At 49.7% G+C, this 23,569-nt stretch overlaps 1 protein-coding gene and 1 pseudogene across 1 annotated transcript in view; both read left to right on the top strand.

Annotated features, from left to right (window-relative positions):
- Nucleotides 1-23,324, top strand: part of TICRR (TOPBP1 interacting checkpoint and replication regulator) — a 67,209-nt gene extending 43,885 nt beyond the window's left edge. The window contains exons 15-22 of the mRNA XM_038747356.1: nucleotides 9,539-9,682; nucleotides 12,060-12,150; nucleotides 14,901-14,962; nucleotides 16,111-16,281; nucleotides 17,097-17,254; nucleotides 18,794-21,257; nucleotides 21,409-21,531; nucleotides 22,858-23,324. Coding sequence (XP_038603284.1) covers nucleotides 9,539-9,682; nucleotides 12,060-12,150; nucleotides 14,901-14,962; nucleotides 16,111-16,281; nucleotides 17,097-17,254; nucleotides 18,794-21,257; nucleotides 21,409-21,531; nucleotides 22,858-22,976 — 3,332 coding nt within the window. The 3' untranslated portion in view covers nucleotides 22,977-23,324. The remainder of the gene's footprint in view (nucleotides 1-9,538; nucleotides 9,683-12,059; nucleotides 12,151-14,900; nucleotides 14,963-16,110; nucleotides 16,282-17,096; nucleotides 17,255-18,793; nucleotides 21,258-21,408; nucleotides 21,532-22,857) is intronic.
- Nucleotides 16,522-16,640, top strand: LOC119928968 (annotated as a pseudogene).
- Nucleotides 23,325-23,569: the final 245 nt, after the last annotated feature.

The raw sequence follows: 23,569 nt of genomic DNA, 5'->3' as shown, positions 1-23,569 counted from the left end.
CATAGTAAGCGCTCAATAAATACGATTGATTGATTGATTAGAGGTAGGTTGTGGACTAGGGGTTGGCAGCGAGATTGAGGCTTAGTGAGAAGGTTAGCACTAGAGGAGCGACGTGTGCTGGCTGGGTTGTAGGAGAGAAGTGGTGGTGAGATAGGAGAGGGACAAAGTAGTGGAGTGGTGAAGCCAATGGTGAGGAGTTTTTGTTCTATGTGGAGGTGGATGGGCAACACCTGGAGTTTTTTGAAGAGCACAGTGAATGTCTTGAACATTTCTGTAGAAAAATCATCCGGGCAGCAAAGTGAAGTATAGACGCAAGTGGGGAGAGACAAGAGGCTGGAAAGTCCGCAAGGAGGCTGATGCAGTAATCCAGGCAGGATTGGATGAGTGATTGTATTAATATGTTAGCAGTTTGGATGGAGAGGAAAGGGCGGATTTTCGTGATGCTGTGAAGGTGGCACCGACACGATTTAATGATGGATTGAATATGTGGGTAGAATGACAGAGGGGAATCAAGGATAACGCCAAGGTTATGGGCTTGTGAGACAGGAAGGATTGTCGTGCCCTCTACAGCGAGGGAAAATCAGAGAGAGGACGGGGCTTGGATGGGAAGATTAGGAGCTCTGTTTTGGACATGTTAAGTTTGAGGTACAGCAGGATATCCAAGTAGAGATGTCTTGAAGGCAAGGAGGAGTTGAGAGACTGGAAAGAGGGAGAGAGATCAAGGCTGGAGATGTAGATTTGGGTATCATCTGCATGAAGGTGGGAGTTGAAGCCATGGGAACAAATGAGTTCTCCAAGGGAGTGGATGTAGTTGGAGAATAGAAGGGGGCCCACAACTGAACCTTGAGGGACCCCCACATTTAGGGGATGTGAAGCAGAGGAGGAACCCACAAAGGAGACTAGAATGAATGGCCAGAGAGGTATGAGGAGAACCCAGAGAGGACAGTCAGTGAACCATGGTTGGATAACATTTCCATGAGAAGGGGGTGATCCACAGTGTTGAAGGCAGCTGAGAGGTTGAGGAGGATTAGGATGAAGTAAAGGCCATTGGATTTGGCAAGAAGGAGATCATTGGTGACCTTTGAGAGGGTGGTTTCTGTGGAGTGAAGGGGATAGAATTCATTCATTCATTCAATCATATTTATTGAGTGCTTACTGTGTGCAGAGCACTGTACCAAGTTAGATTGGAGGACATTGAGGAGAGAATTGTAGGAGAGGTTTGAGACAGCGGGTGTAGACAACTTGCTCAAGGAGTTTGCAGAGGAAGGGTAGGAGGGAGATAGGGCTATAACTGGAGGGAGCCATGGGGTCAAGGGAGGGTTGTTTTTTTTTAGGTTAGGGGAGACATGGGCATGTTCGAAAGCAGTGGAGAAGAACCCATTGGAGAGCGAACAGTTGAAGCTGACTGTTAGGGAGGAAGGGAGGGGGTGAAAGTTTTGTTAAGGTGGAAAGGAATGGGGTCAGATGCGCAGGTAGAGGGGGTGGATTTGGAGAGGAGGCAGGCGCTCTCCTCTAGAGATACTGCTGGGAAGGATGGGAGAGTTGAAGAGGGGGGCGGAAGTGGGAGGGACTGAGGAGGGGTAAGGGAGATTTTAGGGAGCTCACACCTGATGGTGGTAACTTTCTTAGTAAAGTAGGTGGTCAGGTCATTGAGAACAAGGGATGGAGGAAGCGGTGTGGCAGGGGGCCTGAGAAGGGAGTTAAATATCTAGAAGAACTGGCGAGTACAATGGGCATGGGTGTCAATAAAGGTGGAGAAATAGTTTTGCCAGGCAGAGGAGAAGGCAGAATTAAGCATGCAAGGATAAATTTGAAGTGGATGAAATCAGCCTATCTAGATTTCCTCCAGCAGAGTTCTCCAACTTGAGCACAAGAGTGAAGGGGGCAGACTGTGCAGGTGATCCGAGCCTGTGGGTTAGCGGTACGAGGTCGACGAAGGGATGGGGGAGTGAATTCATTGATTCATTCATTCAGTCGTATTTATTGAGCCCTTACTGTGTGCAGAGCACTGTACTGAGTGTTTGGAAAGTACAGTTTGGCAACATATAGAGTCTCTACCCAACAACGGCCTCACAGTCTAGAAGGAGGAGACACACCCCAAAACAGAACAAGTAGACAGATGAGTTCAGTAGAGAGGGTGGTGTTGAGTACATCTGGTCATCTAGGTAGGGTAGTTTGGGTATGGAGGCTAAGTGAGGCATGATGAGTTGAGAAAATTGGATGAGATCCAGGGATCAGAGGTCTCTATGGGGGAATAGTGCAGATTTATGGGAGGAGGTGTGTAGTAAGTGCTTAACAAGTAGGATTTAGAAAAAAAGTCCTACAGGGGTCTCAGGGCTCTCACTGATCCTACAAGCAATGCTGCCTTCATCATTTAGAGTGGCCAAGCCCAGGGTGAGATGTGTGACGTAATTATTTTCCCAATATGAAGGCTGTTCAAGTGATTTTTTTTTTAGTGGTAGTTCATTCATTCATTCAATCATTTATTGAGCACTTACTGTGTGCAGAGCACTATACTAAGCGCTTGGGAAGTACAAGTTGGCAACATATAGAGATGGTCCCTACCAAACAACAGTCTCACAGTCTAGAAGGGGGAGACAGACAACAAAGCAAAACATGGACAGGTGTCAAGTTGTCAGAACAAATAGAAATAAAGCAAGATGCACATCATTAACAAAATAAATAGAATAGTAAATATGTGCAAATAAAATAGAGTAATAAATCTATACAAACATATACAGGTGCTTTGGGGAGGGGAAGGAGGTAGGACGGGGGATGGGGAGGAGGAGAGGAAAAGGGGGGCTCAGTCGGGGAAGGCCTCTTGGAGGAGGTGAGCTCTCAGTAGTGCTTTGAAGGGAGGAAGAGAGCTAGCTTGGCGGATGTGCGGAGGGAGGGCATTCCAGGCCAGGGGAGGGACGTGGGTCAGGGGTCGACAGCGGGACAGGTGAGAACGAGTGAGGAGGTTAGTGGCAGAAGAGCGGAGGGTGCGGGCTGGGCTGGAGAAGGAGAGAAGGGAGGTGAGGTAGGAGGGGGGGCGTGGTGATGGAGAGCCTTGAAGCCGAGAGTGAGGAGTTTTTCCTTGATGCGTGGGTTGACTGGCAGACATTGGAGATTTTTAAGGAGGGGAGTAACATGCCCAGAGCGTTTCTGCACAAAGATGATCCAGGCAGCAGTGTGAAGTATAGACTGAATTGGGAAGAGACAGAAGGATGGGAGATCAGAGAGAAGGCTGATGCAGTAATCCAGTCGGTATAGGATGAGAGATTGAACCAGCAACGTAGCGGTTTGGATGGAGGGGAAAGGGTGGATCTTGGCAATGTTGTGCAGGTGAGACCGGCAGGTTTTGGTGACGGTTGTTTATGTGGAGTGCAGTGGAAGGGGTGGGGGAGATTATGGACAGTCAGTTTGGCTGAGGGAGGCTTCCTGGTCAGGCACTGGATCAAAAGTTGGCAGAAGAAAGCTGGGCAGGACCCTGAGCGGGCCAGCCCTAGGCTTGGCCTGAGTCAGCATGCCCGCATGGGACAGATCACGGCCCAGTGACCGGCTAGTCCTGATGTGACTCCACAGAGTTGGGGAGAAGGTTGCAGTTGTTTGTCAAAAAAGCCTATACTACTCCTCTCCAAAGTCCTTTCCATCAGCTTTAAAGCATTCAATCACCTTGCCCCCTCCTACCTCACCTCCCTGATTTTCTACGACAACCAAGTCTGCTCACCTTGCTCCTCTAATGCCAATTTATTCACTATTACCTCAATCTCATCTTATCTCACCGCTGACCTCTTGCCCACATCCTGCCTCTGGCCTGGAATGCCCTCCCCCTTCATATCTGACAGGTGACCATTGTTAGGGACCGTCTCTATACGTTGCCAACTTGTACTTCCCAATCGCTTAGTGCAGTGCCCCACACACAGTAAGCGCTCAATAAATACGATTGAATGAATGATTACTCCCCCCACCTTCAAAGCCTTATTAAAAGCACATCTTCAAGAGGCCTTCCCCGACTAAACCCTCCTTTCCTCTTCTACTCCCTTCTGTGTTGTTCTTGCACTTGGATGTGCATTCTTTGTTCACGCCCCAGCCCCACAGCCCTTATGTACATATCCGTAATTTATTTATTTATATTAACGTTTGTATCTGCCTCCAGAGAAGCTCATTGTGGGCAGGTAACGTTTCTGCCAACTCTGCTATATTGTACTCTCCCAAGTGTCTAGTACAGTGCTCTGCACAAAGTAAGCGTTCAATAAATGCGATTGATTGATAGCTGCCCCACAGTGCCTTCCTGGCCCCAACCTGCCGGCACAGGCCCCAAGAAGTCCTATTGGGTGTCAGAGGAGGGGAGCACCGCACCCAACAAAAGCTAACCAAGGTGCACTGGGCATTGATTACTTGACACCTTGAGAAGCAGTGTGGTCCAATGGGAAAAGCACAGAGCTAGGAGTCAAAGGACCTGGGGTATAATCCCAGCTCCGCCACTAGCCTGCCTCTTACTACAACCCAGTCCGCACACTTCACTTCTCTAATGCCAGTCTACTCACTCTACCTCTAACTCATCTAACTCTCCATCGACTTCTCACCCATGACCTGGTCCTGGCCAGGGACACCCTCCCTCCTTGTATCTGACTGGGAAGGCCTCCTGGAGGAGGTGAGCTCTCAGTAGGGCCTTGAAGGGAGGAAGAGAGCTAGCTTGGCGGATGGGCAGAGGGAGGGCATTCCAGGCCCGGGGGATGACGTGGGCCCGGGGTTGACGGCGGGACAGGCAAGAATGAGGCACAGTGAGGAGATTAGCAGCAGAGGAGCGGAGGGTGCGGGCTGGGCTGTAGAAGGAGAGAAAGGAGGTGAGGTAGGAGGGGGCGAGGTGATGGAGAGCCTTGAAGCCAAGGGTGAGGAGTTTCTGCCTGATGCGCAGATTGATTTGTAGCCACTGGAGATTTTTTGAGGAGGGGAGTAACATGCCCAGAGCGTTTCTGGACAAAGACAATCCGGGCAGCAGCATGAAGTATGGATTGAAGTGGGGAGAGACACGAGGATGGGAGATCAGAGAGAAGGCTGATGCAGTAGTCCAGACGGGATAGGATGAGAGCTTGAACGATCAGGGTAGCGGTTTGGGTGGAGAGGAAAGGGCGGATCTTGGCAATGTTGCGGAGCTGAGACCGGCAGGTTTTGGTGACGGCTTGGATGTGAGGGGTGAATGAGAGAGCGGAGTCGAGGATGACACCAAGGTTGCGGGCTTGTGAGACGGGAAGGATGGTAGTGCCGTCAACAGAGATGGGAGAGTTAGGGAGAGGGCAGGGTTTGGGAGGGAAGACAAGTAGTTCAGTGTTGGATATGTTGAGTTTTAGGTGGCGGGCAGACATCCAGATGGAGATGTCCTGAAGGCAGGAGGAGAAGCGAGCCTGGGGAGAGAGCAGGGGCAGAGATGTAGATCTGGGTGTCATCAGCGTAGAGGTGATAGTTGAAGCCGTGGGAGCGAATGAGGTCACCAAGGGAGTGCGTGTAGATTGAGAACAGAAGGGGACCAAGCACTGAACCTTGGGGAACCCCCACAGTAAGGGGATGGGAGGGGGAGGAGGAGCCTGCAAAAGAGAGTGAGAAAGAACGACCGGAGAGATAAGAGGAGAACCAGGAGAGGACGGAGTCTGTGAAGCCAAGGTCAGATAGCGTGTTGAGGAGAAGGGGGTGGTCCACAGTGTCGAAGGCAGCTGAGAGGTCGAGGAGGATTAGGATAGAGTATGAGCCGTTGGATTTGGCAAGCAGGAGGTCATTGGTGACCTTTGAGAGGGCAGTTTCCGTGGCATGTAGGGGACGGACGCCAGACTGGAGGGGGTAGAGGAGAGAGTTGGTGTTGAGGCAGCATGAGGCAGCGTGTGTAGACAACTCGTTCAAGGAGTTTGGAAAGGAATGGTAGGAGGGATATGGGATTAGAGCCCCTTCCTTCCTCTCCCCCTCGTCCCCCTCTCCATCCCCCCAATCTAACCTCCTTCCCTTCCCCACAGCACCTGTATATATGTATATATGTTTGTACATATTTATTACTCTATTTATTTTACTTGTACATATGTATTCTATTTATTTTATTTTGTTAGTATGTTTGGTTTTGTTTTCTGTCTCCCCCTTCTAGACTGTGAGCCCACTGTTGGGTAGGGACTGTCTCTATATGTTGCCTACTTGTACTCCCCAAGCGCTTAGTACAGTGCTCTGCACACAGTAAGCGCTCAATAAATATGATTGATTGATTGATCAATCTGACAATTACTCTCCCCAACTTCAAAGCTCTATTGAAGGCACATCTCTTCCAAGAGGCCTTCCCTAACTAAGCCCCCATTTCTTCTTTTCTCACTCCCTTCTGCTTCACCCTGACTAGCTTCCTTTATTCACCAGCCCACAAACCCACAGCACTTACATACATATCTGTAATTTATTCATTTAGGTTAATGTCTGTCTCCTCCTCTAGACTGCAAGCTTTTTTGGGCAGGGAATGTGTTTTATATTTTTGTTGTCCTCTCCCAAGTGCTTAGAACAAGCTCTGTACACTGTCCATGCTCAGTAAATACAATTGATTGATTGGGTGATCTTGAGCAAGTCACTTAACTTCTTTCTGCCTCAGTTTCCTCATCTGTAAAATGGGAACTCAGCATCTGTTCTCTCTCCCACTTAGACTGCCTGCCTCATTTTGGAGAGAGACTGTGTGCAATCCGGTAATATTGTATTTAGCACAGTGCTTGGCATGTAGCACTTAACATACCATAATTATCATTATTATTATCTTATAAAATGTGAAGGAGCCTACAAGTCACTGCTCCCATTAAGCATCAAAGCTCTTGGCCTCAAAAGATCCTCAGGCTGACAACATTATGCATGTTCCCTGAGGCAAGAGTCCCTCCACAGAAAAGGATGGGTTAAGTTTTTTCTTTCCGTTGTTTTGTTCCTTATTATATTTTGCGTTGTATTCATTCCATGGTATTTATTGAGTGTTTACTTGGTGCAAACTCTGTACCAAGCACTGAGGGAGAATTCCTTTATCCAGTGGTATTTATCCAGTACTTACTGTGTGCAAACTCTGTTCCAAGCACTGTGGAAGAATTCAGTAAAGGATAAACAAGTTGACTCACAAACTGAAAGTGAGACTGCGAGGTTAATGATGTACACAAGAGATCTAGAATTGGAGGCGACCAAGAGCACAAGAATGGTGGCTGAAGGGGCTCTCTATAGACTTTCTGCTGCTACCCACATTTTCCCGAGTGTAACAGTCAATCAATGGTATCTATTGATCATTTACTGTGTGCAGAGCACTGTACTAAGCACTTGGAGGAGTACAGTATAGTAGTCTTTCATTCATTCATAGTTATTGAGCGCTTATTGTGTGCGGAGCACTGTACTAAGCAAGTGGGAGAGTACAGTAGAACAATAAACAAACACATTCCCTGTCCACAGCGAGCTTACAGTCTAGAGTGGAGGAGACAGAAATTAATGTAAATAGATAAATTACAGACATGTACATAAGTGTTGTGAGGCTAGGAGGGGGGATGAATAAAGGGAGCAATTCAGGGCGATGCAGAGAGTGGGAGAAGAGGAAAGGGGGACTTAGGGAAGGCCTGTTGCAGGAGATGTGCCTTCGATAAGACTTTGAAGCTGGGGAGAGTAATCGTCTGTTAGATTTGAGGAGGGAGGATGTTCCAGGCCAGAGACAGGACGTGGGCGAGGGGTTGGCGGGAAGATAGATGAGACTGAGGCATAGTGAGAAAGTTAGCATTAGTACAGTGCCTAGCACATAGTAAGCACTTAACAAATACCATCATTATTTATTGCTATTATTATTAGAGGAGCATAGTGTCAGTAATAATAATGATGACATTTATTAAGCGCTTACTATATGCAAAGCACTGTTCTAAGCGCTGGGGAGGTTACAAGGTGATCAGGTTGTCCTAGGGGGAGCTCATAATCTTAATCCTCATTTTACAGATGAGGTAACTGAGGCACAGAAAAGTTAAGTGTCTTGCCCAAAGTCACACAAGTGGCTGACAAGTGTCGGAGCCAGAATTTGAACCGATGACCTGACTCCAAAGCCCGGGCTCTTTCCACTGAGCCATATTCCCTGCCCACAGTGACTTTACACTCAGTCAATCATTGGTAAAACTCAGTATGTCCAAGACTGAACTCCTTATGTTCCCTCCCAAACCCTGCCCTCTCCCTGACTTTCCTGTCACTGTAGACGGCACTACCATCCTTCCCATCTCTCAAGCCCACAACCTTGTTTCACCCCTCTCATCCAATCCGTCACTAAACCTGCTGGTCTCTCCTCCGCAACATTGCCAAGATCCGTCCTTTCCTCTCCATCCAAACTGCTACCTTGCTGGTTCAAGCTCTCATCCTATCCCGACTGGATTACTGCATCAGCCTCCTCTCTGACCTCACATCCTCCTGTCTCTCCCAACTTCAGTCTATACTTCACGCTGCTGCCTAGATCATCTTTGTGCAGAAATGCTCTGAGCATGTTACTCCCCTCCTCAAAAATCTCCAGTGGCTGCCTGTCAACCTACACATCAAACAAAAACTCCTCACCCTTGTCTTCAAGGCTCTCCATCACCTCGCCCCCTCCTACCTCACCTCTCTTCTCTCCTTCTGCAGCCCAGCCCGCACCCTCCACTCCTCTGCCGCTAACCTCCTCCCTGTACCTCGTTCTCTCCTGTCCCGCCATCAACCCCCGGCCCACGTCCTTTCCCTTGCCAGGAACGCCCTCCCTCCGCACATCCGCCAAGCTAGCTCTCTTCCTCCCTTCAAAGCCCTACTGAGAGCTCACCTCCTCCAAGAGGCCTTCCCAGACTGGGCCCCCTTTTTCCTCTCCTCCTCCTCATCCCCCCAACCCTACCTCCTTCCCCTCCCCACAACACCCGTATATATGTATGTACAGATTTATTACTCTGTGTATTTTACTTGTACATATTTACTATTCTATTTATTTTGTTAATGGTGTGCGTTTAGCTTTAATTCTATCTATTCTGACGACTTGACACCTGTCCACATGTTTTGTTTTGTTGCCTGTCTCCCCCTTCTAGACTGTGAGCCCATTGTTGGGTAGGGACCGTCTCTATACGTCGCCAACTTGTACTTCCCAAGTGCTTAATCCAGTGCTCTGCACACAGTAAGCGCACAATAAATACGATTGAATGAATGAATGAATGGTATTTCTTGAGGGCTTACTATGTGCTTGGGAGAGTACAATATAACAGAGTTTATAGATACGTTCCCTACCCACAATGAGCATACAGTCAGTAATCATAACAGCTTTCCCGGTGTCTGTAATTTGAGGAGATCTCTCGCTGTCACAGCTTTACATCATTCCCAGCTCTGCCGGCACAGAGCAGGCTGGGAGCAGGGGCTGCTGGTGATTTTGCTGGCCTGTCCAGTGGGGTGAGAGGCCAGGATTGCAGCCTAGTACTTCCCCTCGGTGTCCCTTGGTTTTGGGCATATCCTTTTGGTCATATCCCCTCTTTGTCCAAGGGATAGTGCTGGGGTGGTGATTTGGTAGTGATTTGTCTTTCAGAAGTGACCAACGTGCGAAGAAATCTCTTTAACCAGGACATGCTTTCTCCCTCGAAGAGATCCTTGAAGAAGCTACCTCGAAGCCAATCGGTGTCTGCTGTAGAAGGCCTGAAAACTAAGCACCCCAGCTCCAAGGAGGCCAGAGGTACTGTGGGAGGCTGTCCGGCCAGGAGCAGCTGAAAGCAGCATGGCCTAGTGGATAAAGCACGGACATGGGAGGCGGAAGGACACATGTTTTCCGTTTTCCTGTTGTGTGACCTTGAGCAGGTCACTTCACTTCTCTGTGCCTCAGTTGTCTCATCTGTAAAATGGAGATTAAGACTGTGAGCCACATGTGGGCATGGACAATATTCATCCTGATTAGCTTGTATCTACCCTAGTGCTTTAGAACAATGTCTGGCACATAGTAAACGCTTAACAAATACCATTAAAGGAAAAAAAAAACTCTGGGGAAATCTGTCTGTCCAAACAAAATCTTTGTTGACTAGGGTTTTAGCTAGTTATCTTCAGATGAAGTGGAATGCCCTCCCCTTGATCGTGAAGGCAAGAGTTACACACTCATCATCATGAAAGGTGAATTTAGAATTGTGGTTCATCAAATCCCACAAGGCTGGGCCAGGGTCTTAAAGGCGATTGGGTCAAAACAAACAAAAAGAGAAACTATGCCAATTTAGCCTAATGAAGTTTCGCAACTGAAAATATTATTGGACTTCAGGAAACTTAGATTGAACTAATGGATGAGAAGCCCAGAATTCTCCCTTGGGGGAGAATTAGTATGAAAGAGGGAAAATAGGGGAGGGACTAGGAAAGCATTGTTTCCCAGTGGAAAGAGGTAGGGCTTGGGAGGCAGAGGACCTGTGTTGTAGTCCCCGTTCCGCCACCTGCATGCTGTAAGACCTTGGGCAAGTCACTTCCCTTCCTCAATGCCTCGGTTTCCTCATGAGTTAAATGTGGATTAAATCCTACTCCCTAATTTAGGCTGTGAGCCCCTTGTGGGACAGGGACAGCGTCCAACCTAATTAATGTGTATCTATTCCAGCATTCAGTGTTTGATATCAGTGTTTGATACCTAGTAAGCATTTAACGAATGCCATTAAAAAAAAGTTAGGGACTTTTGAGGAAATATAGGAGCGATTAGGATGAATATCAAGGAAGGCAACTATTTTCTGATTCCTCTGAGCTTCCTTTGGTGTTGTCATTGTTGGAGTTAGACTACGGGGCTGGATGATCCAGTATGACATCCTTCTGTTTTTACCGGTGAAGGGGGAAGAGAGCAGCATAGACTAGTAGATAAAGCACAGGCCTGGGAGCCAGAGGACCTGGGTAGTAATCCTGGCTCCACCACTTGCCTGCTGTATAACCTTGGGCAAGACACTTCACTTCTCTGCGGTTCACTTTCTTCAACTGCAAAATGGAGATTTGATACCTGGTCTCCCTCCTACTCAGACTATGCACCCCATGTGGTCCAGGGACTGTATCCATCCTGACTAACTTGTATCTGCCCCAGCGCCTAGAACAATGATTGAAACATAGTAAGTGCTTAATAAATTCCATTTTAAAAAAGTGGGGAACATAGAGGATCAAATACCTAACAGCTCTTCTGAGGAAAACAGTCATATAAATTAAAAGTTTTAATAATAGGTAGCTCAGCTCAGTGGATAATTTCTCAACAAGAAGTATGAAATGACTTCCAGCCCCCAGCTTTTTAACATGGCCTCTCTGGTTTTCATTTTTGGTTTTGTTGTTAAGTGAAAGTCCCTAATCTGACTTTTTTGTTATAAAGGTATTTAAGCACTTACTATGTGCCAGGCGCGGAACAAAGCTCTGGGGTTGATATAAGCTAATCAGATTGGACACATACCATGTCCCACATTGGGCTTATTAGTCTTAATCATCATTTTGCAGATGAGGTAACTGAGGCACAGAAAAGTGAAATGACTTACCCGAGGTCACACAGCAGACAAGTGGCAAAGCCAGGAGTAGAACTCAGACTCCCAGACCTGTGCTCTTTCCACTGGGCCACGTTGTTTCCCAAGTGTTCTGTCTTTTTGAGTTTTCAGTCATTAAATAGTATTTATTGAGCAGAGCACTGTACACTAAGCCCATGTTTCTACAATAGAATTAGTAGAAACACTTCTTCCTGCAAGGAGTTTATGTCAGAAAGGCTCTTTCCCTTTGGAACACTTTGATGTGGGTTGCCTTGATTTGTCTGCTGTGTCTGTGCATTCTGTTGGGCCCACACCCCTCAAACACAAACTAACCCTGTCGCGTGGTGGCTAAATTGGAGACTACTGTCTTATCATTATCCGCCAAGTTCTTCAAACAGGGCTATGCACACAGTAAACCCTCTATAAATTCCCTTGTTGATAATCCCATATCTCATCCCATTACCCCGTTTTATTCCTTACAGGGATTCCATCAGCCATTGCCATCCAACTCCATGCCGGAAACTTGGATGCTGCTTTTGGCTTGCTCCCAGTTCTCGCTTCCGCTTGTCATTTCTATTTTATTTGCCTTTGCAGAGCGTCACAAGTTGCTGACGAAACGAGTGGCAGAGACGCCACTGCACAAGCAAATCTCTAAAAGGCTGCTTCACCGACAGATTAAGGGCAGGTGAGTTGCGTATTTTCGGAGAGCCGCTTTTTGGTGTCGCCCTTATTGGTGTATATTCTTCAAATGCTATCGAATCTTTTCCGATCCAGAGGGACTCCGTGGACACACCCTCTCCAGAACATCCCACTTCTACCCCAAAATTGTTCTGGTATGTGTATCCTTCAGAGTTTTCTTGGTAAAGATATGGAAGTGGTTTACCATTGCCTTCTTCCACCCAGTATAAGCTTGAATCTCTGCCGTTATCTCTGATCAATGTATTGATCACTTGATCAAAACCGCCTCTGACTCTTTCCAGTGCCACTGCTGCCTAGCACAGGTGAATCAACTTTTACGCTGCAGATTAGACCTTTCCATTATGGGTAACCTATATGGCATAGCTCTAAGCTTCATCAGCATACTCAAACTCTCCTGCGACAATAAGTCGTCGATTTGGAGGAGAGATTGGTGTGTCTTAGTGTGTTTTAAATATTTATATATTTCATTTAATTTAAAAGGGTGGGGGGGGGGGGGCGGGGGTAGAGACAGAGGGGCAGGTGGGGTCAGGTAGAGCCTGCCTGAAGAAACTTTGTTTTGGTTCGTATTAGTGGTTTGGGCAACACCACTCACGCTCCGTCCGCTGCCAGTTGTGGTGCCGTTGGGCCACAGAGCATGTGTCCAGTCAGTACCCCGGCCAGGATGCAGCCCATCGCCATGGACTTGCAGGGATGGTTTTTCAGGCAGGACCCGTTTCCAACCACATCGACCGCAACACGGCTACTGTGCTGTAGAGCCATGGCCCAGGGAGGAGGAGGCGGCAGCCACCCCCTGTGCCACCCACATTTGCCAGCTCTTTCAGGGCTCGTGCTGGGCTCGTCCCCCTCCCAGAGAATTCTGGTACCACCTAACTGTGCATCTGGGGCTCTTCCATCGGTTGTGTAGGTTTAGATAAATAATAATTATAGTACTTGTTAAGCACTTACTATACATAGTAAGAGTGTGAGCCTGGGCCTTAACAAGTATTATTATTATTAGCAGTATGTGCCAAGCGCTGGCGTAAATAGAAGTTATTCAGGTTGGACACAGTCCCTAGCCCACATGGGGCTCACACTCTTATCCCCGTTTTACAGATGAGGTAACTGAGGTACAGAGAAGTTAAGTGACTTGTCCAAAATCACACAGCAGACTTGTGGCAGAGCAGAGATTAGAACCCAAGTCCATCGGACTCCCAGGCCCGTGCCCTATCCACTAAGCCATGCTGCTTCTCATTCTGATTCCCAGAGCAGTCAAGCAGTGGTGTTCATTGAGCACTTAAAATGTGCAATGCACTGTATTCAGTGCTTTGGGAGAGTACAGTACAACAGAGTTGATAGATAAAAGTTTAGCAATTCCCCAGAACCAGTTGCAGGGCCTTGTATTGGAGCGGGTGGTGGTGTTTTTTATATGCCAGGAAGTTACAACTGATGGTGAATTTCATCTATAGGTACATGATTAGAAAAGCAGTGTTGCGTAGTGGGTAGAGTACGGGCCTGTGAGTCAGAAGGTCATGGGTCGTAATCCTGGTTATGCCACCTGTCTGCAGTGTGACCTTGGGCAAGTCACTTCACTTCTCTGGGCCTCAGTTACCTCATCTGTAAAATGGGGATTAAGACTGTGAGCCCCATGTGGGACCGGGACTGTGTCCAACTGATTATCTCATATCTACCCCAGCGCTTAGGAAAGTGTCTGGCACATAGTAAGCGCTTAACAGATACCATCATCATCATTATCATTATTATTATTATGAATTGAACATACAGCTTACTCCTTTAATTCTGAGGTCCACATCGTCACACTCCTGTTCCTAACCAGGATGCTTCTCCTTTGTTGGAGGGTACAAACTAAACTGAAATAGTGTAGTGCGATGCATCCATTGGGTAATCAATAAATACCATCGTGTCTGCAACTCAGGACTTGTTGATCAAGCAATTTATTGAGCACCTCCTTTGTGCAGAGCACTGTACTGAACACTTGGGAGAGTACAATAGAATTAGCATAAATGTTCCCTATGCCCAAGGAGCTTACAATCTAGTCAGGGAGGCAGACACCAAAATAAATTAAATATCCTTAGGAGGAAATAATAGACTAAAGAGATATGCCCCTGAGTGCTCTGGGGGATTGTGGGTATTTAAGTGCTTTAAGGGGTAAGGAAGTGCTGAAGTGGCAGCTGGGATGGGGTTGGGGGAGTATAAGGTAGGAGGATGAGGAATGAATTGGGGAAGGATTTCCAAAGGGCTCTGAAAATGGAGAGAGCAGTGGTCTGCCAGATCTGAATGGGGAGAGAGCTCCAGACAGAGGGAGGATATGAGTAAGAGGTCGGCATTGGGAGTTAAGAATGAGGTCCAGGGAGCAAGTTTGTTAGAGAGGAATGAAGAATGTGAGCTGGGGTATAGTGGGAGAAGAGAGTGAATAAGGAAATCAGAAGGAGAGCACTGATACGTCTCCAAACTGGTAGTGGCAAGTGTCTACCTGATTGCAGTGGGGAATGGGAGTCTCATCTGCCTGGGTGGAAAGGACTATGATGTAGGTCCCAAGGGATGGGTAATGGGTTAGGCACAAGACGGGTGATCAACCCTGCCTTTTGGGGCCAGTTACCTTGATTGGCAGGCTTAGTACAGTGCTCTGCACAAAGTGCTCACTAAATGCCATTGATTCACTAAAACCTAGCTGGAGAATTAGCCAAGTGTTAAAAAGTGAGAATAAATCGCAATACCTGGTTGATTTTCTTTCCCTAGGTCCTCCGATCCTGGCCCTGAGGTTGACGTTGTGGAAGAGTCTCCAGAGAAAGTGGACAGTGGTGGGTATTTTGGAAGTCGGCTGCCTTTTCCTTTTCAACCTAGCTTCTATCCGCTGTGATTTGGCACTTCTGTTGCATCCCGAAACACTGTTCAGACATTGCCTCCCACCCCCACCCCAGAAAGGCTTCCAAATGCAGCGTGACTATTGCATAATAGGATCAATGGGTTATTGGCTGGGGAGGGCTAAGAGGCAGAGAATATTTATTTCAGACAAAAGTTGAAGCGGTGGATGTGTGGAGAAAGGATGTGCTCATCCAAACAGAAAGACAATCCGTCAGTGGTATTTGCTGAGCACTGTATTACACTTTTGGGAGAGAATGGTAATAATAATAATTGTGGTATTTGTTAAGCTCTTACTCTGTGCCAGGCACTGTACTAAACACTGGGGTAGATACAAGGTAATCAGATTAGATACAGTCCCTGTCCCACATAGGGCTCACAGTCTAAATCCCCGTTTTACAGATGAGGGAACTGAGGCACAGAGAAGTGAAGTGACTTGCCCAAGGACACACAGCAGGCCAATTTGCAGAGCCAGGATTAGAACCCAGGTATTTCTGACTCCCAGGCCCATGCTCTATTCACTGGACCACGCTACTCAGTACAACAGAGTTGATAGGTTCCCTGCCCTCAAGCAGCTTACAGCCCAAAGGGGGAGACGTGGACACATCTGGAATTTATTATACTAAGTGTTTGGGGGCTGAGGGTGGGGTGAATATCAAGTGTTTCAAGTGTACATATCCAAGTGCAAGGGCGATGCAGAAGGAAAAGGGGTTGTGCAAATGAGGGCTTAGTCGGGGAAGGCAGAATTGAGACCTTACGTTTGGATGATTCCTTTGCCCTTGAAATACGGCATTTTGCTTTCACTCGTAGATTGACCGGTGGGCAGGGTGGGGGTTGAGGGATGTCTTCCAAAGTGGAGGGCTGTATCATGGTGGTGGGATACTGATAGATTGTACTGTGCTTTCCCAAGTGCTCTGTGCAGTGCTCTGCGCATAGTAGGCGCTCAGTAGACGCCGATGATGGTGGTGGGGTTGGAGGGCAGGACCTCGGAATTGGACAATCCTAATCCAGCAGTCGCTCCAATTTTGCCCTCCCCTACCTGGAAGGTGAGCAGCCTGGCTAACAAGCCCCGGGTCTTCTTTTCCAGGAGCGGGTCTGAGACGAAGCCCCCGCATCAAGCAGCTGGCCCCATCTGGCGGGACCCACTTGGGCTCCTTCTACTCCGTCTCCCAGCCCCAGTCACGTCACCTGTCAAGGGTGCACCCGGCCCAGCAGGAGCCCACAAGTACCGGGCTGGGACCCCAAGAAAGACCACTTGGTGAGGGACGGGCAAAGGAGAGGCGGTCCAGAAAGAGGCACGGCAGGGGCGGGTGGGGAGAGAACCTGAGGGGTTCAGGTGTTTCTGGTGGACAGCGAGATTTGTGCGCAGGCCGGTGCGCCACTCTTCTTGTCGGAACATAAGCCTGTCTTTTTGGGCCGGTGCCAGATGTGAGCAGGAAATGTTGGAGTCGTTTCACAAGCTGACTAGCTTAGATTTTTATCTAGTCTCAACATTGGCATTTGCGGCAATACCACCCTGAGCTCCCCAGATCCCCTCTGATCTCAGAAGCTAAGCAGGGTCGGGACTGGTTAGTACTTGGATGGTAGACCACTTGGGAATACCTGGTGCTGTAGGCTTAGTGAAGTGGCATGGCATAGTAAATAGAGTATGGGCCATGAGTTCTAACTCTGGCTTGATAACTTGTCTGCTCTGTGACTTGGGCAAGTCACTTCATTTCGCCGTGCCTCAGTGACGTCATCTGAAAAATGGGGATCGAGACTGTGAGCCTCACGTGGGACTGTCCAACCTGATCTACCTGTCTCCTCCCCAGTGCTTAGAACAGTGTCTGGCACATAGTAAGCGCTTAACAAGTGCCATAATTATTAACTGCTAAGCTGGCCATTCGTGGAGGTCAAAACACAGGACAGGTAAGGTTAATTGGTGTGATCTTCATGTTGTGATGGCAACCTAGGCTGTCCATTCTAGCTGACTGGTTTTCCTGGGGCTCAGTGGGCAGTCCTCACCCCTGCCCCACGTGGTCTGGCTGTTGAAAGAACTTGGAATCCTCAATTGGCACTGTGTGTGTGTTGTAGACAGCAGAGGCTCTCTGGACCCCCAGGTCATCCAGTCTCCAAAGAGGCTGTTCTTTGGGGCCGTCTTTGAGCTGGGCAACCCCAGACTGCAGGATTCATCGCAGGCGAAAAGGTTGCTAAGAAACTCCTTGGGTTCTGAGAACCCCACTGCCCAGCAGGTAAGTTAAACCAGCGCTTAGAACAGTGCTTGGCACATAATAAGCACTTAACAAATACCATAATAATAATAATTATTATTATTATTAGTAGTAGTAGTAGTAGACATTTCCTCCTCTTGTACCACTCCCAATTTGAGAGCCTCCGGATCTTCTAAAGTGGGGGCTTTCTCCCTCTTGGGCGAACCGTACCGAAGCACAAATGACATGAGTTGCACCCCCACATGTACACATCTCCTCTTGCATACACTTGTCATAGTAGTGGTTGTAGTCACGCTTATTGAACGCTCATTCATTCATTCAGTTTATTGAGCTCTTGCATGCACAGCACTGTACTAAGTACAGTATAGTGATAAACAGTCACATTCTCTGCTTTGTTATTCTGTATTTCACAGGTGCCTAGTACATTGCACCGCCAAAGTGATACACTCCTTGCCTACAAGCAGGTTACACTCTGACAAAGGCTTAAAAATATTTACAACTGGAGTGGTCAGAATAAAAAATGCAGGTGTATACACAAGTGCAGAAGAGACTAAGCTCATTGTGGATAAGGAAAGTAAATGCTCAGTAAATTCCATTGCATGACTGATAAAATAGTTTCTAGGAGCTAGACAGCTAAATAACTTTTTATTGGTGGTTGTTTTTTAATGGTATTAGTACAGTGCCTGGAATAGAGAAGCAGCGTGGCTCAGTGGAAAGAGCACGGTCTTTGGAGTCAGAGGTCATGGGTTCAAATCCTGGCTCTGCTAATTGTCAGCTATGTGACTTTGGTCAAGTCACTTAACTTCTCTGTGCCTCAGTTCCCTCCTCTGTAAACTGGGGATTAAGATTGTGAGCCCCACGTGGGACAGCCTGATCACCTTGTATCCCCCCAGCGCTTAGAACAGTGCTTTGTACATAGCGCTTAACAAGTACCATCATTATTATTATTATTATATATTAAGCACTATGAATGAACTGAAGTCTGACCCTCCTGGAAACAAGTGGTATTTATTGAATGCTTACTGTGTGCAGAGCACTGTACTAAGCATTTGGGAGAGTGCAGTAGAACAAACTTGGTAGACCCATTCCCTACTCGCGACAAGCTCAAGATGCTAGTTGGTGAACCAGCAGCGGAGCCTTGTGAAAAGAACATGGGCTTGGGAGTCAGAGGACTTGGGTTCTAATCCCAGCTCTGTCACATGTTTACTGTGTGACCTTGGGCAAGTCACTTAACTTCTCTGGTCCTCAGTCAATCTCATTTATTGAGCACTTACTGTGTCCAGAGCACTGTACTGAGTGCTTAGGAGAGTACAATATAACTACAAAAGACACATTCCCTGCCCTCGAGCCTCCAGTCAGTTACTTCATCTGTAAAATGGAGATTAAAGCTGTGAATCCCATGTGGGACATGGACTGTGTCCAATCTGATGATCTTATATCTACCCCAGAGCTTAGTACAAGTGCTTAATAAGTGCTTAACAAATACTACTAAAAAAAGCCATGAAAAGACTTTCCATTAGACTATTCAAGTTATATTCAGGATTATCCCTTCCTTCCCAGACACCTAGGAAAAAATGCTGGAAATCCCCAAGTCCTGCTAACAGAATGCCAAGGAGGTCACCTCGCACGCCGAGGAGGTCGCCCCGCATGCTGAGGAGGTCGCCCCGCACGCCGAGGAGGTCTCCCCGCACGCCGAGGAGGTCTCCCCGCACGCCGAGGAGGTCTCCCCGCACGCCGAGGAGGTCGCCCCGCTCGCCGAGGAGGTCGCCCCACACACCGAGGACGTCACCCAGCTCTCTGAGGAGGTCACCCCGCACGCAGAAGAGATTGCCCCGCACGCTGAGGCGGTCTCCACCCCCCTCCCAGGCCCCACCCCAAACTCCAGGGAAGCTGGGGCAAACCCCTGCAAAAGATACACCTGCCAAGCAGAAAGCAGCTAAGAGGTGCAGGAGAGGATCCTCACCACCTACCTGGGATGCTTTGCCCTCCAAGCCAGAGGTCACTCCTCAGAAAGACAGCTTGCCAGCGGAAGATCTTCCCTTCCCCCCGGGGGAGTTGGAGTCAAGAACTCCAGGAAAGCAAGGAGGTCAGGCTCTTAAGCTCCTGGAGAATTCCAGTCGAGACACAGCTTTGACCCCGGGAGTCCCGGCATCTAGTGGTCAGGAAAGAACCACCTCTCTGAGGCAGGCGCCTTCCCGGCACTTCCAACGCTCCTGGCAAACCATCCAGGAAGCAGCGGCAGCCTCTGTGGCTCTTGGGGCAGAGAGCCCCCGGGAAGGCCCGGAAGCAACTCAGATGCAGAAAAGCCTTGTGGAGGCAGTGCCTCAACCCCTGGAAGCAACTCCCCAGAAATCTCAGGAGACAATTCCACAGACACCCAGGGGAGCAGGGAATGGGCCTCCTGCCTCCACCCCACCGACTTTTTCCTGGAAGCCGTCTCCCTTCAGCTCCTTGCCCCACGAGGCTTCCTTGCAGGCTTCAGTTGGAGCATCTTCTGTGGACTCTTCCCCTCTGGTTGGGACAGGTGAGCGGGGTGTGAGGGGGCCCCAGAAATCACCAGAGGCGGCAGTGGCCACTCCTCTCACCATCTGGTCCCTGATCACTACTCCTAGGAAGGGGCCAGCTGCCACCAACCCTAGTGGCAGTCCTCCTCCGCCTCCTTCCAAAGCCAGGAAACCCGAGCAGGGGGCAACACCCTGCCCACCCCCTGAGAGAAGCATTCAGCGGTGCCCTCCCCAGCCCTCTGCCGACCTCCCCTCAGGGGACCTGACTGAAAAGGAGGACCTTGCTCTCCCAGAGTCATCCTTGAAGCAGCAGCAGGAGAAAACAACTCCGTCCTTGCCAGGTTCCCTCACAGATGCTGGGTCTCCATTGACTGATGTGGGGCCAGAATGTCTCTTCATCATCCACCCTCCCCCAGGGCCCCAGGGCAGCGAGAGCTCAGAAGCGAGCATTTTTCCCACAGAACAAAATGAAGGGTCAATGACAGTGGCGTCGGCTGGTCCTGAGAGCGCCTCTTCAGCCCCTGATCAGCCCTCTGAGCCCGCATCCCCTCCCAAGTCGTCATACATCCTGCGCCGGACCGCCGACCGGAGGCAGCGGCAGGCCGCGGCCCGGCTAGGAAATCCGGAAGCCTTCCCTCCGTTTTCCAGGGGCCCCCTCAAAGTGGCTTCCACCTGCCCCCCGTCCTATGAAGTTGAGCTGGAGATGCAAGCTTCTGGCCTCCCTAAGCTTCGCATTAAAAGGGTCGACTCCAGCCCGCCAGCGGGAGCGGAAAACAACATGAAGACCAGCAGGCCTTTGGGGGAGCAGAGCTCCTTCCCTGAGCTTCCTGGGCCCTGGTGCAGCAAGCACCCTGGCAAGCTGGAGGCTTCCTACGTGTCCCCCCCCTGCCTCCGCTCATCCCACAGCACCCCGGGCAAGAGTGGGGGGCAGACCTACATCTGCCAGAGTTGCACCCCAACTCGCTGCCCCTCCAGCACCACCTCTCCCTCCCAGTCAGACGGTGGGATTCCCTGGACCCCTTCCCCCAAGCCCAAGGGGAAGACAACCCCTGACACGATCAAGGACTGGCCCAGGAGAAAGAAGGCTGGAGGCACCCCAGCCAGCGGAAAAAACGAACGTGGGGTGGACCTCCCGGGGAGCGCGGCCGTCCTCGAGGAAGAGGGCGAGGCGCGCGTCTCTGAGCTCTGTGGGGGTGGCGGCAGCAGCCAGGTTCCTTTCCTGGGGGACTTTGAACTGGAAGGGATAGGGCAGCTCCTAGACCTGTCCCCTCCCAGCGACTGCGAGCCGCAATCGGAGGGTAGCTTTCCTGGGGCCGGGTTTGGACTGGGCACTGGGAAGCGGCCCCTTGGCCTCGAGTGGGAGCCCGGTCCCCGAGCTAAAAGGACCCGTGGGACCCGGATGGAAGAGCCTGACCCGGCCCCAGGCCTCGATGGGGAGCAGAGACGATCCCCCAACAGGTGTTCCCTCCGAAGCTCGAGGCAGCCGGGCTCCCTGGGCGACGACGAGGTCTTTGTTTCAGGTAACTGGGTTCAGCGTGACCTTGGCCCAGTCGGCTCGCGGACGGTGGGTAGGGCTTGGGGGTGGGGGGCTCGCGTACCGGGTCGGTTCCGGAGCCCTGCCGGAGGGGAACTGGCTCCCAGGGGATCCTCACCGTGTAGCCGTCTCCTTAGGCTCTACACCGCCGAGTTGTCCTGTGAAAAGCTGCCTCTCTGCTAGCGGCCTCCGGGCCCTCACCCAGTCGCCGCTGCTCTACCAAGGACTGACCCCTTCCTCCCGGCGGACTGGTGTCAGAGGTAACTTACCCCTGAATCACTCTGGGCGAGGGGCTAGACTCGGCCACCCTGAGCCGGGCCAGTCTCTGGGAGTGGCCTGTGGTTGTCAGATAGGGCCTTGTTATCTATCCCTGTGCTCTGGCTTCCCTTCACAACTTTGCTAAAATCTGTCCTTTCCTCTCCATCCGAACTGCCACCACCGTAATCCAAGCATTTATCTTCTCCTGCCTCGATTACTCTATCAGCCTCCTTGCTGACCTCCTTGCCTCTTATCTCTCCCCACTCCAGTACCTCACGTGGGACAACCTGATCACCTTGTATCCCCCCCCCCCAGTGCTTAGAACAGTGCTTCGCACAGAATAAGTGCTTAACAAATGCCATTATTATTATTATTATTATTACTACTTCACTCTGCTGCCTGGGTCATTTTCCTACAAAAACGTTCAGGCCATGTTTCCCCTCTACTCAAGAACCTCCAGTGGCTGCCCATCCACCTCCACATCAAATAGAAACGCCTCACCATTGGCGTGAACACACTCAATCACGTTGCCCCCTCCTACCCCACCTCGCTCCTCTCCTCTACAACCCAGCCCGCACACTTTGCTTCTCTAATGCTAACCTTCTCACTGTACCTCCATCTGATCTACCTCTCCGCCAACCTCTCACCCACGTCCTCCCTCGTATCTGACAATTACTCTCCCCTTTTTCAAAGCCTTATTGAAGGCACATCTCCTCCAAGAGACCTTCCCTGACTAAAGCCCTCCTTTCATCTTCTCCCACTGCCTTCTGTGTGGCCCCAACTTGCTGTCTTTATTCACCCCCCCTCCCAGCCCCACAGCACTATGCACATATCCGTAATTTGGATGCACTTTGGGCCAAAGCATGAGCTGCTCAGATGAGGTGCAGTCCCTGTCCCCTTGTGGATTTATAGTCTAAAAGAGAGGGGGTCAGTCAGGCATTTTATCCTCATCTGACAGAGATATCTGCTGCAGGCACAGCACACTGTCACCCCCGTCAGTAGACAAAGAGAAATTTAACTATCTAAACCTATCTGTTTAGCTAGGCTACCTGACAAATAGGACTAGCCTCCTTGCAACGCTGTAGACTGGAAGTATGTTGTGGACAGGGAATGTCTTTATATTGTTATAAAGTCCTCTCCCAAGTGATTAGTACAGTGCTTTGCACACAGTAAGGGCTCAATAAATATGAATGAAGTCCAGTGCCCTGTAACCTGGACTGGGCATCCTCTGTCCCATCAGAGGGGCTGATGATTTCTGGCCCCCCAAGGAAGACACCATCTCCCAGGGAGTGACCTCACTAACCAATCATCCCTGCTCCCTCCTGTAGATGAGGAAAGTGAGCCACTGCCCAGTTCTGCAGAACTCGAGGAATCTCCTTTCAGCAGAGTCATCAGCCGGAGACGCTCCATCAGCAGAACCTACTCCCGCAAGAGGCTGCTCAGCTAGGCCAGCCTCAGTCCTGTCGTGCTCCCAGCGGGGGAGAATGGCTCCGCTGCAGCTGGGTAGTTCCCACAGAGGCAAACCTGAGAACTCCCAGCGTGCCGCCCAAAAGACTGAGCCAAAGGACTTTAGCAGGAGAGCAAGAGTGAAGTGCACTTTCCCCTAGGGCCTTGGAAGTTGCAGTTCTGCTGCTCAGATACCAAGGGCCTCAACCTTTTTAACTGAGGACCAGGCACCTGACCTGGGGCCACTTCTGCTCGGCCCCTGCTGTGGTTCAAACACAGACAATACCTACACTGGTAGGTTGATTTTTCTATGGTTCCTGTGTAAAACAATAAAGTGACCGTCACTTGATGAAGCGTGGTGCCTATGGCTTAGAGCAAGTGCTTAAATACCATAATTACTCTGGCAAATTTAACTCTGTCAAGCACAGAGGTAAGGTTGGACACAGATCCAAGTTAATCAGTCCCTGTCTCTCACGGGGCTCACGATCTAAGGCCTGTAGCCTAGTATAAGCCTTGCTCTTAGGCCAAGCAGGAGCTGCTAAATGGCTTAAGTGTGAGAACAGGACTCTTCTCTGGCCTCAAAATGTATCGTTC

Source organism: Tachyglossus aculeatus, chromosome 5, assembly GCF_015852505.1.
Source record: "Tachyglossus aculeatus isolate mTacAcu1 chromosome 5, mTacAcu1.pri, whole genome shotgun sequence".
NCBI lineage: Eukaryota > Metazoa > Chordata > Mammalia > Monotremata > Tachyglossidae > Tachyglossus > Tachyglossus aculeatus.
This window is presented reverse-complemented; position numbering and strand designations above follow the sequence as displayed.